Source organism: Trachymyrmex septentrionalis, unplaced genomic scaffold, assembly GCF_001594115.1.
Source record: "Trachymyrmex septentrionalis isolate Tsep2-gDNA-1 unplaced genomic scaffold, Tsep1.0 scaffold6, whole genome shotgun sequence".
NCBI lineage: Eukaryota > Metazoa > Arthropoda > Insecta > Hymenoptera > Formicidae > Trachymyrmex > Trachymyrmex septentrionalis.
Genome location: NW_017305778.1, coordinates 2289856 through 2303786, shown reverse-complemented (window position 1 = coordinate 2303786; position 13931 = coordinate 2289856). Strand labels below are relative to the sequence as shown.

Sequence of the window (13931 nt, the reverse complement as noted above, 5' to 3'; positions counted from 1 at the left end):
GGGAACTTTTGCTTATTATTATATACATATAATATAAATAATTTATTCAGAATATAATCTAAGATTATAGACCTAAGATTAAGACCAGCATTTTAGATATACTTTCTCGGAAATTTATCTTACCATTGCAGTGACTACATCTTCGTAGGTAAATTTTTCTTCTGCCGATGTGTTATTAATAAAACGGTGAGAAGACACACTTACGATTAATAACGAGAGCAAAACATACATAGATATGTTCGACATGTTTTTTTTCACTATGAAATCGTCACCGTTCTGATGGAAAATGATTGAATGTTGGATTTGCTTCACAATATTGTTTTATGAAGAGATAAATTTCTTTTATTTTTATCAGCATGATCTATCATGTTTACATAAGCGCGTGTCACATTTTTACTTTCGTAATATTTTTACTCTCTCTCTCTCTCTCTCTCTCTCTCTCTCTCTCTCTCTCTCTCTCTTTCTCTCTTCTGTCCATTTAGGTAAATAATATAGCACTAAATTTGACAACCTGTTATTACATAAGATATTATAATGTCGAAAGAAACAATAACTGCAGTAACGTCACTCTTCTTTGGTATACGTGATACGATGAATGAATCTGTCGGTGTTGTCTCGGTGTAATAAAAGAGTTAAGCGACAATAGAATCTAACGCGACAATAGAGTTTAACGCGATTGAACGGACTGAAAGATATTTAACTTCTCTTCGTTACGCACTGTTTATGTAAGTCTGTATTCATTGCACAATTACTCGTATATAATCCATATACCTTTTTCGCGTAATATTCGACTTTACTTTTACTTTTGTTTTATACTTATTCAAATTACGTTTATACATTAAAAAAGATATTTTATATTGTTGTAAACAAATTAATTTAATTTTATCTCTCTCTTTTTTAAAATAGAAAAGTTTGCATTTTTTCTAATATGATATAACTCTATTTTCGCAAATTTATTTAAAGCAATAAAGTAATTTTAGTCGTTGTTAATATTATCGAATAAAATTATATATAAATAATTATATATAACTATAAAATTATTATTTTTTAGAAATGTAAAAAAATATTTGATAAATTATATCTAATTTTGTGTCATAAAATTCACATTTGTTTTGTCTGAATAAATATCTTCTATATATTTTTATGTATCAATCATTTCTTATTTTTCACGCTAATGTATTTGTTCCATTATTTCTCACAGTAATCACGTGATGACAAGTGCGATTTGTCGCTTTCACGCTTTTACCTATCTCTGATAAAAGAAGATAATACAATATGACAGTTCGCTGGAATTTGTTATGTGTAAATATTAACGCTCCCTAATTTACAGACAAAGGGAGATCGTTATAATATCCTTTCGAAATAAATGGAAACATTGTGTAATAATTTTGTGTTTTATGTTATAAAAAAGCAAAGTATTATTATTGGAGTACAAATTACAAAATCGAATTTATAAAATATTCTTCTAGCATAAATTTTCATGTTACTTTCCAACTTGCTTTACTCTCATTGAAAAATATTTTAAAATTAAATGTTTAACAAATAATTTATATAAAATAAAATTTAAATATTTTATCGCATTATGGATAACGCGTTACACATGTTAACGAGAAATTGAATTAACGATGTTCAATCAGTTCACGAGTTCGGTTCAAAAAATTTGAAATCAAGGAATCTCAAGTATGAGATCAGTTATGCGGTCGGAGTCCGCGAGAAATACGAAACACAGCGGTATCGTGCGATACCGGACAGTTTTAATTCGCAGACGTAACGCGATCACGTACGCGGCGCGAGAGAATTGATGACCAGTTAAACGGTGAGAAGACCGTCACATCCATCGTAATGAACAGCGAGATGAGCGAAGATGATTCTTCAAGGTGGGAGGTTTCCCCACTATTCGCATCCGGGAAAAGACGAAAGAGAGCTGGAGCGAAGAAGATAGTTCCGAGCAGTCGGTTGTCGCAGGCGTGTTTGAGATCTATTTCGCATTCTTAAGGAGGAATCGCGAACCGGTTCCACGGGGAACGTACGACGCGCTCTGGCCCAAAAGGAGCAGAAACAATGCATCCACCAGGAATCGTGCAGAGGACATTGTCCCTGATCCTGTTGCTCGCAGTCTATGCAACTTCGGCGAAGCAACCACATATTATCTTCATCCTAGCAGACGATTTGGCAAGTTATCTTTCGAGATTTGCGATAAATTAAATCCAGGCTTCAAGATACTTCAGAAATAACAAATTGATAAAAAATAAATAAAAATAAAATGAGAATTTGAGAGTTTATTTATTGACAAATTGAGAATTTTGTCAGGCGAGATAACTTCTGTTTACTACTTATTTATGTGTATTTGTAAGTATATTTAGGAAGACGTAGAAATAGATATGTCAAAAATGTTAAGAATTAAATAAAAAATAAATGAAGAACAATAATGAGTTTGACATTATGCAAGCAAAGTATTACTACTATTTAACTAGTAGGAGACTTATCAGTGACGCAAAGTTAGTCCGCAATATCTCTTTTTTTTTAAACTCGTCCTGTCCTTGAGAGATACTTTCCATATATTCTGGAAAAAGTTTCATTGCATTGAAAATCTAGTTAAAAATGGACAAATCAGAATTTTCTGGTTAAATATATTAAAATTCTAGTTGAGATAATCAGAATTCTGATTAATATGATCAGAATCTTCTTAGTTTATTTTTAATCACAACTTTTTCTCAATGTTTCTATAAATATATACATTATATCATGTAAATACATATACATACATCTACATTTTTGTTGTATTATATTATAAGGATAGGTTTTTTAGGATTCAGTAAACAAGTTGACATTATTTGTTGGCATTTTCAAAATAACATTAGAGATGTCATTTTGTTATAAAAGACCCGACAAATAACGTTAGTGTGTTTACTGAGGAATAAATAAAATAATGGATATTGTATGTCTCTTCTTCTTCACAAGATGTTGTAAGTTAATGCAAATTTATCACAAAGAATAGACAAGTTACAAATATGGAAAAATGTTAAATTAAGATAAAACAGAATTGAAAAGAAATGTTACAGTTACATTTAAATTTAGCCTTATTTCATCAGGGATGGAATGACATTGGCTTTCACGGTTCCGGTCAAATCCCAACACCGAATATCGATGCATTGGCATACTCTGGGTTGCTTCTCGACAGATATTATGTCACTCCGATCTGTACACCGTCCAGAAGCGCTCTAATGACAGGCAAATATCCCATTCACACTGGAATGCAGCACGGCGTAAGTGTTGTTTTCGCAACATCAACTTTCTCATATTTTATCAAGAGTTTATGCACGTAATATATTAAAAATAGATAGAAAATTCGCGCGAGCACAAATGAGAACAATAAGCGGTTCTGAAGTAAATTTACTTTAAAATATGATCAAATTCACTCGCTCTAAATTTGTCTCGGTTTAAAAAAAAATATTACAAGTTGCTTATTACTGGCGATAGTTCAGTTTCTTTTAACTGCTACACTTGTCAATGAATAAATACGATTAAGAGCTATCAATTAGTGGAAACGTTGTTGTTCTATTTGCAGAAGAATACAAAAGGGGATATTGTGCATTTGTACTCTCTTTTGTCATGTTGACCCGGATAGTTCAATTGGAAATTATCATACTAAGCGATAGATGTTGCTACTTCATTCGCGTTTTCGCTACCTATACGCGCGTATCTACATATATAGCCAACAAAAGACCGTATTCAGTTCAATGCATCTCTTGCTGTCACGATATTAATAACGTTAAATGAATAATGCATCTTTCATGCAATCTTCTAATTTATATTAAAGAAATTTCTAAGGGTTTTTCTAACGCTCTAAAAATCTTTTAAGAGACGTTTTAGATAAAACATTTCTTGATCCTTTTAAAAGGATAAATATTGCATATTTGCAAAGTTCATTTTAAAATTAAATTTGATAAAATAAATTCGAGTAAAGCCTCTCTCCCCCTGTGCAGACTAGTTACACTTAAAAATTGAAAATGGAAATGTACGGAAAAAAAAAACACTTTTGTTGAAGTATCTAAAAAATTTAACTAAATATAAATCTGAAAATAATTTTATTCGACTATCCAGAGACACGGTAATGTTTCGCTAAGAAAACGTGTAGCGTTTTCAAAATTACATAGAAATCTCAAATATAATAAACAATGCTGCGAAAAGTTTTGATATTCAAACTCAGTTAAAGAGATTATCCTATATAATTATTTGGATGGCTTAACAAAATTATTTTCAGACCTGTTTTTCAAATCTATTTAAATTTTTAGATCTCCGGCAAAGCTGTTCTTTCCTTGTTAATTTCTTAGTTTTAGAATTATATAGATTTAATTAAAATTTTTCTTAAATATAATTATCAATTATAAACAAAAATTCAAGATCTGTAATTTTGTGAGACCATCAAAATAATTGCATAGATAGAAATTTCAAATGATGAGCAATACTGCATAAAATTCTAACATTCTAACAACTAGTTTGAGTGTCCTACATAATATTGATGGTTAAATTGACATAGTTAACTACATATATATTAATAATTATGTAGATTAATTACACTAACAATTTAAAAAATTATTTTCAGATCTGTTTTTAGTCAAAGTTTTAAATATTTCAGTAAAATTGTCCTTTTCAGGCATATAATACTGATGTATATCGACAGAATATACATATATTGATAGATTTTTCAAGACATTTTTTAGCAAAATCGATAAAAAAAAATTGTTTTTCTTTTTTAATGACAAAACAATATCGTTCCAAAAGGGTTAATAAAGATTTTTAATCGGGTTTGTTAAAAAGCGGTATATATTATTATAAAAAAGAATTTTTAGTTCAACACTCCGACTTGAATAAATCAGGTTCTCAAAGGTGCGGAACCGAGAGGATTGCCACTTCACGAGAAACTCTTGCCGGAATATTTGCGTGAGCTTGGATATAGCACGCACATTGTCGGCAAATGGCATCTAGGATTTTACAAAAAGGAATATACTCCCACTTACAGGGGATTTGATACTCATACTGGCTTCTGGACAGGTCATCATGATTATTTCGATCACACGGCCGTTGAAAATGTGAGCGACTATGTATTAAATAAAAGCATGGTTTTTATTACGTATTTAATGTAATAATATGATAAAAATGTAGCCTTACTGGGGGTTGGACATAAGACGGGGTATGCAACCGGCATGGGATCTGCACGGTCAATATTCTACGGATATTTTCACGAAAGAGGCAGTAAGATTAATTGATAACCATAACTCTAGTCGACCGATGTTTCTATACTTGGCCCACGCGGCCGTGCACTCCGGAAATCCTTATAATCCGCTCCCGGCGCCAGACGAGGAAGTGGCTAAGTTCAATAATATCTTTGATTACAATCGGAGACGTTTTGCAGGTAAAAATGTTTAAAGGATATAAATGAGAGTTAATACAAAATAGACTGTTGATTAAGTAGAAAATATATAAAATTTTTAGGAAAAATACAACAAGACTAAAAATTTGTACTAAAGAGAAACAGATTGATAATTATAAAATTTTGCTATAGGTATGTTAAGCAAACTAGATCAATCCGTGGGCCAAGTAGTTGATGCTCTGCGTAAAAGAGACATGTTGCGAGATAGTATAATTATCTTCTCGTCGGACAATGGTGGGCCTGCCGCTGGATTTAATTTGAATGCAGCGTCTAATTGGCCATTGAGAGGAGTAAAAAATACTCTTTGGGAAGGTAATTTTATTTGACTATTGATAAATTAGATGCAAATTTTTTAACACAATTAAAACGTTTTGATTAACGAACAAATTTTATTGGATTAGCAATCTTTAAAAAAAATTATTTCCATCTATATACTTTTTATAATTGTATTTGTAATTAGTGTATTTGTATTTTTAAGAACTCTCGAATTATCCATGAAATTAGGACTTTATTGAATATCTTATAAAGATTTAATTTAAAAATTCACGTTTTAAAAATCATTTTTTATTTTTAATATCCTTAAATGAATAATCTTTTTAATTCTGTTATTGCAGGCGGTGTCAGAGGTACGGGATTAATATGGTCACCCAGACTGGTACGACCTGGTCGTGTAAGCAGGCAGATGTTACACATTACTGATTGGCTGCCGACACTTATAACAGCCGCTGGTGGTAATTCATTGAACTTAACTGTCGATGGCATGGATCTGTGGAATGCGCTTAGCGAAGATACTGAGTCACCGCGTGCGAACGTTCTTCATAATATTGATGATATTTATGGTGTGTCTGCTATAACAGTCGGCGACTGGAAGCTCATTCAGGGTAAAAAAAGGACTAAGATATTTTGTTTTATAACAATATAAACTTGGGAATCGTCCCGTACAACATAGATTAGTCCAGCAATATTGCAGCAACAGTGCAAACACTGCAGCAATATTGCTGAAAGCTTCTGTGATGTATGGGAGAACAACAAACGTATCTCATATCATATTTCTTCTTTATTCTCTATATTATAAAATATAAATCCCTAGCAATATTGCAGCAACGTAATGTTACTGCAATGTTATTGAAACGTTTTAATATATTTCTTGCTTATTGAGAATTCATATAAATATGCAATAATGATAAATATATACGTACATGGAAAGAACAATTTTACTAGAATATCTAAAACTTTAGCTAGATACAGATCAAAAAATAATTTTGCTGTCCCAAAATGATGTAGAAAACTCAAGCATGATGAACAGTACAACAAAAAGTTTTGACATTTTAGCAATCAGCTTGATCGTTTTACATAATTATGTTAATAGGAAAATTATCCGGAAAATTATTTTCAAATCTGTGTGTAGCTAAATTTTTGGATATTTCTAAAATTGTTCTTTCCCTGTATATATTGATTTCAACTCGGTTTTCTATAGGCTCTACTTACAAAGGAGCATGGGACGGATGGTATGGTCCATCTGGTAGGGAATGGGTCTACGACGTGGACGGAGTGATTAGCAGTACAACAGCACATGCCATCGCCAGTGTTGGATTAGGTATTACTACAGATGTTGTTTTGATGTTGCGTGAAAACGCGTTAATCAAGTGTCCGCCACGAAATGACAGTTTGCCCACCTGCAAACCATTGGAGGAAGCATGCCTCTTCAACATCTATCAGGATCCTTGCGAAGACAATAATCTTGTTAAACAGTGAGTGAAATATGATATTATTTCGATATAATTTGTTAAGAAATTTTATTTTATTTTAATTTTTAAATAAACTTCGTAATCAACCTGTTCTTTTTTTTTTACATCAAAGGTTTCCTACGATCGTCAGGAAACTGCAGGACGAACTGAAGAAGTTCAACAGTAGCGCACTTCTGCCCGGAAATCTTCCGTGGGACAGTAAAGGCGATCCGAATTTATGGGATCATACTTGGAATAATTTCGGAGATTATATTAATGTTATGGTAAACGCTGCAACCTGATCAATTTTCTCAAATTGATCGAAAATTTCAAGAATTTCATCTTTTCTTGTAAAATATAATTCTTATAAAACCAGAAAGTAAAATGCTGCCCATGTTAGCCCATATTTATATGCGAAAAAATCTATACAATTGTAAAAATATTTAACCTTTGGTTTTTTACCTTCATTTATATGCATTAAAAAATGTATGTTATCAAGAGATCGTATAAAAATATCCGGCGATACTAAATTAAAGATGTTATTTTATTTATAAAAAGACGATGTATCGACCTTATGTTTTATTTCTCAATTGTTAATTTATTGCTCAATTTGTTAATGTAATTTTACAGCAGTGATTTTGATATATTTAAAAAAGAATGCATGTGTATATAAAGAACTTTATTATAAGCAAATAAATCGAAATAAAAAAATTAAAATGATGACTATTATTTCTTAATTATTATCGAATGTGACTTTGAGTTGATACTTCGAGTTATTAAAATAGGGTTTCCTGTCATTGTGTTATTTTCTTATAAATTTCTAATATAATCGATGTTAGATTTATCTGACTGATACATCTCCATCACTTGGGCGCATCTGAAACATGAAGTGCTTTATAATGTGCCAATTTTTACGCGTGCTAATATAATACCGCTTCAAAGATCAATTACGTACATATCATACAAGTTTTTCAGTACCATAAATCGCAAATATGTCATTTTGTTTAATTTGTTATTAGTAATTATTGCTATCAAGGAATAAAAGCGAAAGAAGCTCGATGGTTTCGATCCATGCTACTGAATGAACTTTAAGAACTTGTTCTCCTCGTGACTGTTTTACCGTAACGAGAAAGAACCCATTCGAGTCCACTCGAGCAGATTTCTTCTTTCTTGTCGCAAATGCATTTTCACAATTTTTCATTCCAGACCATCTGGCGTTCTTTATCACACTCTCTTTTATTCATGTATTCGCACTCACAGTTATCTTCCGAATATACCTGATAAATGTTGCAATGATTTTCTGTCACGCTACATTGACATCTAAAAAAATCATATATTCTCTCTCTCTTCAACAATGAACATAAGACAAAAATTAATATTGATAATGGATTTGTTTTATACAGAATTGCACTTTTGATCTAAAACACTTTCGCTTTTTTAGTTGCTGAAAATTCTAATTGTCAAAAATTTAATTACAGAAAAGAATATAAAGCTTTGATATATTTGAAATTTGTCTCTCTATAAATAAAGAATTAAAGTTCCAGTTCGAAAAATTACGAATTATCTTAAAAATAAACAATTGAAATATAAGATTGTATGCGTTATTTATGTGATTATATTATTTTCTTCTTTTATCAATTGTCAAATACTAAGCACCTAGAAGAAGAAACATAATAGCAGAATGAAATACTATCTTACTTGCATTTGGTGTGCTCCTCGAGCAACACATGATAACACTCGCTTGAGTCATAGCCGTCCATTCTCACTGCGATCTTTCTAACATTTTTGCGAACTGGCATGCATGATTTATTCCTCGGACAGAAACCGCTGCATCTTTTCACCGAAGCATAATTCGAATAAAAAGTGTAGCCCGGTTGCGGTATTAATTTTACCATAGCGTGCCTTGGCACGCACATTACCTCTTTCATCCGATTATTCAATTGCATACGTCTTCCTGCACATCCTAAAAGTATAATTAAGAAATTCGCAAGAATTATTTTAAAAAATCATCTCTCTATCCGCAATTACTTGAAAAATTAATAAGAAAATAAGTCACTCTTATATATTCAACTCTTTGAGTTATTACTAGTAAGCAACTGTTATTAGTAAAGTAAGTTATTAGTAAAGCAAGAGGTCAATGATTATCAATTCGTTTAATAATTTCCGTAATAAAGAATGATTTCCGAGAACCTTGTTAGATTTCTTTTCCTCTTAGTAATAAAAATATCTATATATTATTATTAGTATATAAAAATTTTGTATTATTAATTTTATTTATATTTTATATATATAATTTATATATTTTGCAAAGTAGATACAATAAAGAATAATTTCTTTTGTAAAAAGAATACCTAAAAGATATAAAAGAAATTTTATCATCAATCTGTTGTGTTATTGAGAAAAATAATTTTATACGCAAAAGTGTAATATACGTGTTTATATATTATGCAAGATGTATGAAAAATAAAATCAATGAGGAAAACGATATTCTTTAGAACAAAAAATTCAAATAGAATCCATTTCAATCGTGCATTATCACATGTAAGATTGTAATAATAAATCGTAAAATTGAAAGATAACATGAGATTGAAGATACGAGGAGAAAGCTTTTACATAAAATTTAATCAGTTGCAATATTGATTATGCGAAAATACATATGTGAATAAAATAAAACGTATTTTATATTTTTTGCTTACGTAAATAAACTAAATAAACTTTCTTTCATGTAGCATTATTTAAGAGACATTATTAAAAATATAATTTCGAAAAATATTGGTTATACAGCCTGAAACTATCGATAAGATGCAATCACTATTGATGGGAATAAATTTTAGAAGCTTCTATATAAAAAAATATTTTAGTACGGTTCAAAGAAACTTTACAAACTAATACCTGTCGCCACCTTCTCGTGCGGACGTAATTCATCGTCGGTGAATCGCATGCTCTCGACATAAATCCATGTAGCCATTAAAGCACACACTACTGTAAGAAACTTCATGATTAACATATAATATGCGCAAATAAACTGCTTCTAACGCGACGTATCATTAGATAATGAGCATTATAAAATTTCTTCTTTGTTTATTTATAACGGTCGGAAGATGAAGTGGCAACGTGCGGTTTTAAATCTCGTTCGCAAAATGTCTATTGGCTTAGCAAGATAATATAGAAAAGGAAATTCCGCTATGCGGAACGAATATTTCCTGTCTGATTATTAGATGTGCCTAACTAGATGTATCCTGCCTGACTATTATAGATTTATTACTGATTACACAGTAATCTAAAATACGTATGCATTTGATGAACTAATTTTATTCAATTTATGTTACTCATTATCAAATTTGATATTAATGTATAAGAGATTGCAAAGCATAAAACTGAAAACGCAATTTTAATATCTCTGCTAATTAAAATGATATTATAATTTTCTTTTCTTTTTTGTCTTTTGAATCTATTTTTTAAATCTATTTTTTTTTATTTTTTAATCCTTTTTATTTGTTTCTTATCAAAATTTGAATTTCATATAAAGGAATTTCTTATCTATTTTTAATCTCATGTTACCTTTTATTTTGATATTTGTATAAATAGTTGAATAAAAGACATGTAAAATTTAATTAAAAGGGAATTACAGAATGTTGTCACACTGCTTTTCAGTACGACCCAAATTTGTAAATAATATTTGATTTATTATGTAAACTATACATTGTTATATTCCTTGGGCCAATTGTCGATATACGTACAAAGTAAAAAAAGGAAAGTATTGAAATTAAAATTAAAATGTACTATACTGTCAGCTAAAATGTTAAGATAGGTCCTTCTCGGTGATCCAGAATATCTGTAACAGAAATTATCGCGGCTGAAGGAAAAAGATTGAACGGTTTATATTATATTTGAATTACGTAGACAAAATTAATTCAATGTTCCAGATTATACTAACATGTTTTATTAATAGAGACAAAAAAGATTTTAAATAATAGCATAGTGTGGCCGAGAAACTTTCCATATTAAAAAGTATAAAGATATTAAAAAGTAAAAATGTTCATGTAATTTGATTTGCTTTACCTTTTGCTATGCTCCACCACGGTAACGTAATGTACGTTAAAAAGGCGTTCAAAGGTACGGACTGCGCTCGCTTCGTCTCTTTCCAGAAATGGAAGGTTTGGGTAAAACCTCTCATCGTCCAAAGCGGATTATACGCTCCGTCATCCAACTCTGAAAGGAAAGAAATATTATTAATTACAACCCAACTCAGAGATTGTAACATATTTCATGTCCTGCAACAACAGGACGGTTGTTTGAGTACAGGATAGATATTCATTCGAGCAATGAAACAGACACAAGCTTAAAATCGTAGGAAATTAAATGCATCCTTTGGTTAGGTTGTTACGAGCCACAGCGGAAAAGATGAACATGTCAAGTATATGTATATGATGTTGCAGATTATGCACAAGAATTACAGATGCGCAAGATAGAGAGAGCAAATAGAGGTTGTTTTCCAGCAAGGACACAGTAAATCATTTCATGCTTGTTTAACTAGCAAACAATGATGTAATAATTCATTGTATTATACTGTGTCCTTGCTAGAAAACGTCCAGAGTAAGGAATATCAGGATACATCAATTTTCGCTTTTATTTTTCGAAAAATGTATAATGATAAACCTCTTTGAAAATAGTTTTTTTTAATGTATAGAAATCACATTATGCAAGTTACACACAGAGAGGTCCACATTCGCTGAAAATGAATCACACATAAGAGTTTGTCGTTTACTTTGAGAAGAATTAGTACCTAGATGTTTTATGAATTCTTGCAGAAAGCGAGTATTGAAAAATAGAATTAATATTACGTTCACAAAATGAATTAACTATATCTACCTACTTTTGATGACCGTGCTTATTATCGGAGGTGAAATTAAAAAATCATTACAAGCATTCGAAAATGACCGAAAAAGTCACTTCCTAGACAAACTCTTTGCAAACCACCACCATCATTATCACCTTCCGCCGCATCGCGTGCAATCACAGTCGTTGCTGTTTCACCATCCCATAAACACAATTATTGATGAACACAAACGAATGCTTTGGGTTCAGGTAACACACGTTTACATTACAACGATTCAATACAACAGAAATGATGATCAGTGGATTGCTCATTCGTTGCGGGTAAAGGAATAGAGAGGTATGTTAGGGTGATGGCACAGGAAGGGTAGGAAAAATTTACCCTGTGAGCCGGGGCGGCGCGGGAGCTCGCACCAGTAGTAGATCGCGGTGCCGTCCGGCGTGACTCGATGAGGGGGTAAAGGGTTACCCGCGAAGCTGCCTGAGAGCGCCCTTCGACGTCGTCTTCGGGGTAACGTGGCGCTCTGTCGACGTGTCGACACGACCTCGCCGTTGATGCGCGTCACGTGATGAGCGTTCGCGTTTTTGTCTCTGATCTCGTCGTTCTTGTTCTTGTTCTGTCCATAGGCGTAGTCCTCGTGATCGGAACCGGCGCTACGCAGGCGACGACGGCTGTCAGACCGTCTTACCCTGAGTAACTCGTCATCGCTGAGCCGCCGGTGTTCCTCGTCGTCGTTCTCTAAACCATTATGATGATTGAACAGGTGTCCGGCGCTGTATGGACGACGTTTCCGGTTATTGTCTTCCGTAGCGGTAGTCACGTCGTAACCCAGCGGCAGTTCCTCCTTGCCGTGCACCAATATCGCGCCCGAGTCTAACTTCTGCCGGACGTTGTCGTCCGTCAGGCACCGGCCGGCCGGCACTAAGATCTCGCTGCCCACCTCAATGTGTTGGTGCTGGTGGTTCTGCTGATGATTGTTCTGCTGGTGAGTGTGGAAACCTGCCGCGAGAACCACGTCGTCATTTAGACGGCGATTGCACCCGTATCGCGACTACAAACGATCGTGTTCCCGGTCTCTTTTTGCGCTTTGTTCTCCGTGCATTTATCTAAAACTACTCCTTTTTCGGTGCAACTTGAACATTGTATTCACGTAAGGCTTTAGTTCAATCAAGTGACAAAACAAAAATATTTAGAAAAGTCTTTTTATTCGTAGTTACATATATTCTTATCAAAGCTTGTTTCAAGGACACGGAACACGATAACACACCCTTTAATTCGGAAAGGAGTTTCTACTAAACACAGAGTTTCTACTAGTTACACAAGAAGCGAGAGCATCGGCAAGAGACAAGAGAGACTGATCGGACTGATCGTTTTCAGCGCGAACGAGCACACTCACCGTGTGTCTCGCGATAAATCGTCTCCTTGCGTATCGGCGAGTTCTCATTCATTCCAGATCGTTCCCGAGCATTACGTTGTCGTTGCTTGTTGTGGACGGGGTGTTGTTGTAGTTGTTGCTGAGCCAATGGCGATCTTCGTCGACGTAACGATCGGGGACTCCTGCGGTTTCCCGGTGAGCCCCGGCCGCCCCAGCTGCTATCCTGTACATCGGCTACAAAGGAAAGAGCCGGCATGGCACGTGCGAGTGATTAGAGATAAAAAGATACTTTTTCGTTTGTTCGTTCATTAGTTTTCTGTCATCTTTCGCAACAGATGCGATTTGAAGGAAGTTAGAGTGTAGTGATAGTAGTTGGTGGTGGTAGTGGTCGTGGTGATAGTTGTTGGTGGTGATTCGTGGTGTCGGTGAAGATAGAACTGAATCTGTTCTTTTCTCTTGTATTTCTATATCTCTCTCGCTATTTCGTCTACTCTTAACACTGTGCTAGTGCTACGCTAAGTTTGCCTAAAAGATTACTAACTGCATGTGAACACCGAT

At 33.1% G+C, this 13931-nt stretch overlaps 3 protein-coding genes across 4 annotated transcripts in view; 1 reads left to right on the top strand and 2 right to left on the bottom strand.

Annotated features, from left to right (window-relative positions):
• Positions 1-1951: 1951 nt before the first annotated feature.
• On the top strand, positions 1952-7611 carry LOC108752239 (arylsulfatase B). The gene is made up of 8 exons (XM_018492932.1): positions 1952-2172; positions 3093-3266; positions 4881-5093; positions 5167-5416; positions 5567-5746; positions 6049-6315; positions 6912-7185; positions 7295-7611. Exons 1-8 carry the CDS (start codon positions 2062-2064, stop codon positions 7461-7463), a joined length of 1638 nt encoding a protein of 545 aa, XP_018348434.1. The 5' UTR covers positions 1952-2061; the 3' UTR covers positions 7464-7611.
• Positions 7612-7951: 340 nt separating this feature from the next.
• LOC108752268 lies at positions 7952-10455 on the bottom strand. Its single transcript, XM_018492972.1, has 4 exons — positions 10054-10455; positions 8860-9124; positions 8282-8481; positions 7952-8038 (listed from the first exon to the last, which is right to left on the bottom strand). The coding sequence occupies exons 1-3, from the start codon at positions 10166-10168 to the stop codon at positions 8349-8351; spliced, it is 513 nt and encodes a 170-aa protein (XP_018348474.1). The 5' UTR covers positions 10169-10455; the 3' UTR covers positions 7952-8038; positions 8282-8348.
• Positions 10456-10853: 398 nt separating this feature from the next.
• Positions 10854-13931, bottom strand: part of LOC108752350 (uncharacterized protein KIAA0930 homolog) — a 9174-nt gene continuing 6096 nt past the window's right edge. Inside the window, exons 6-9 of one of the 2 annotated variants that reach the window (XM_018493139.1) lie at positions 13395-13607; positions 12380-12997; positions 11224-11373; positions 10854-10996 (exon numbers count right to left, since the gene is read on the bottom strand). In XM_018493139.1, the coding sequence (XP_018348641.1) occupies positions 10956-10996; positions 11224-11373; positions 12380-12997; positions 13395-13607 (1022 nt within the window). In that variant the 3' untranslated portion in view covers positions 10854-10955. The remainder of the gene's footprint in view (positions 10997-11223; positions 11374-12379; positions 12998-13394; positions 13608-13931) is intronic. The other variant, XM_018493140.1, reaches the window with a different exon arrangement.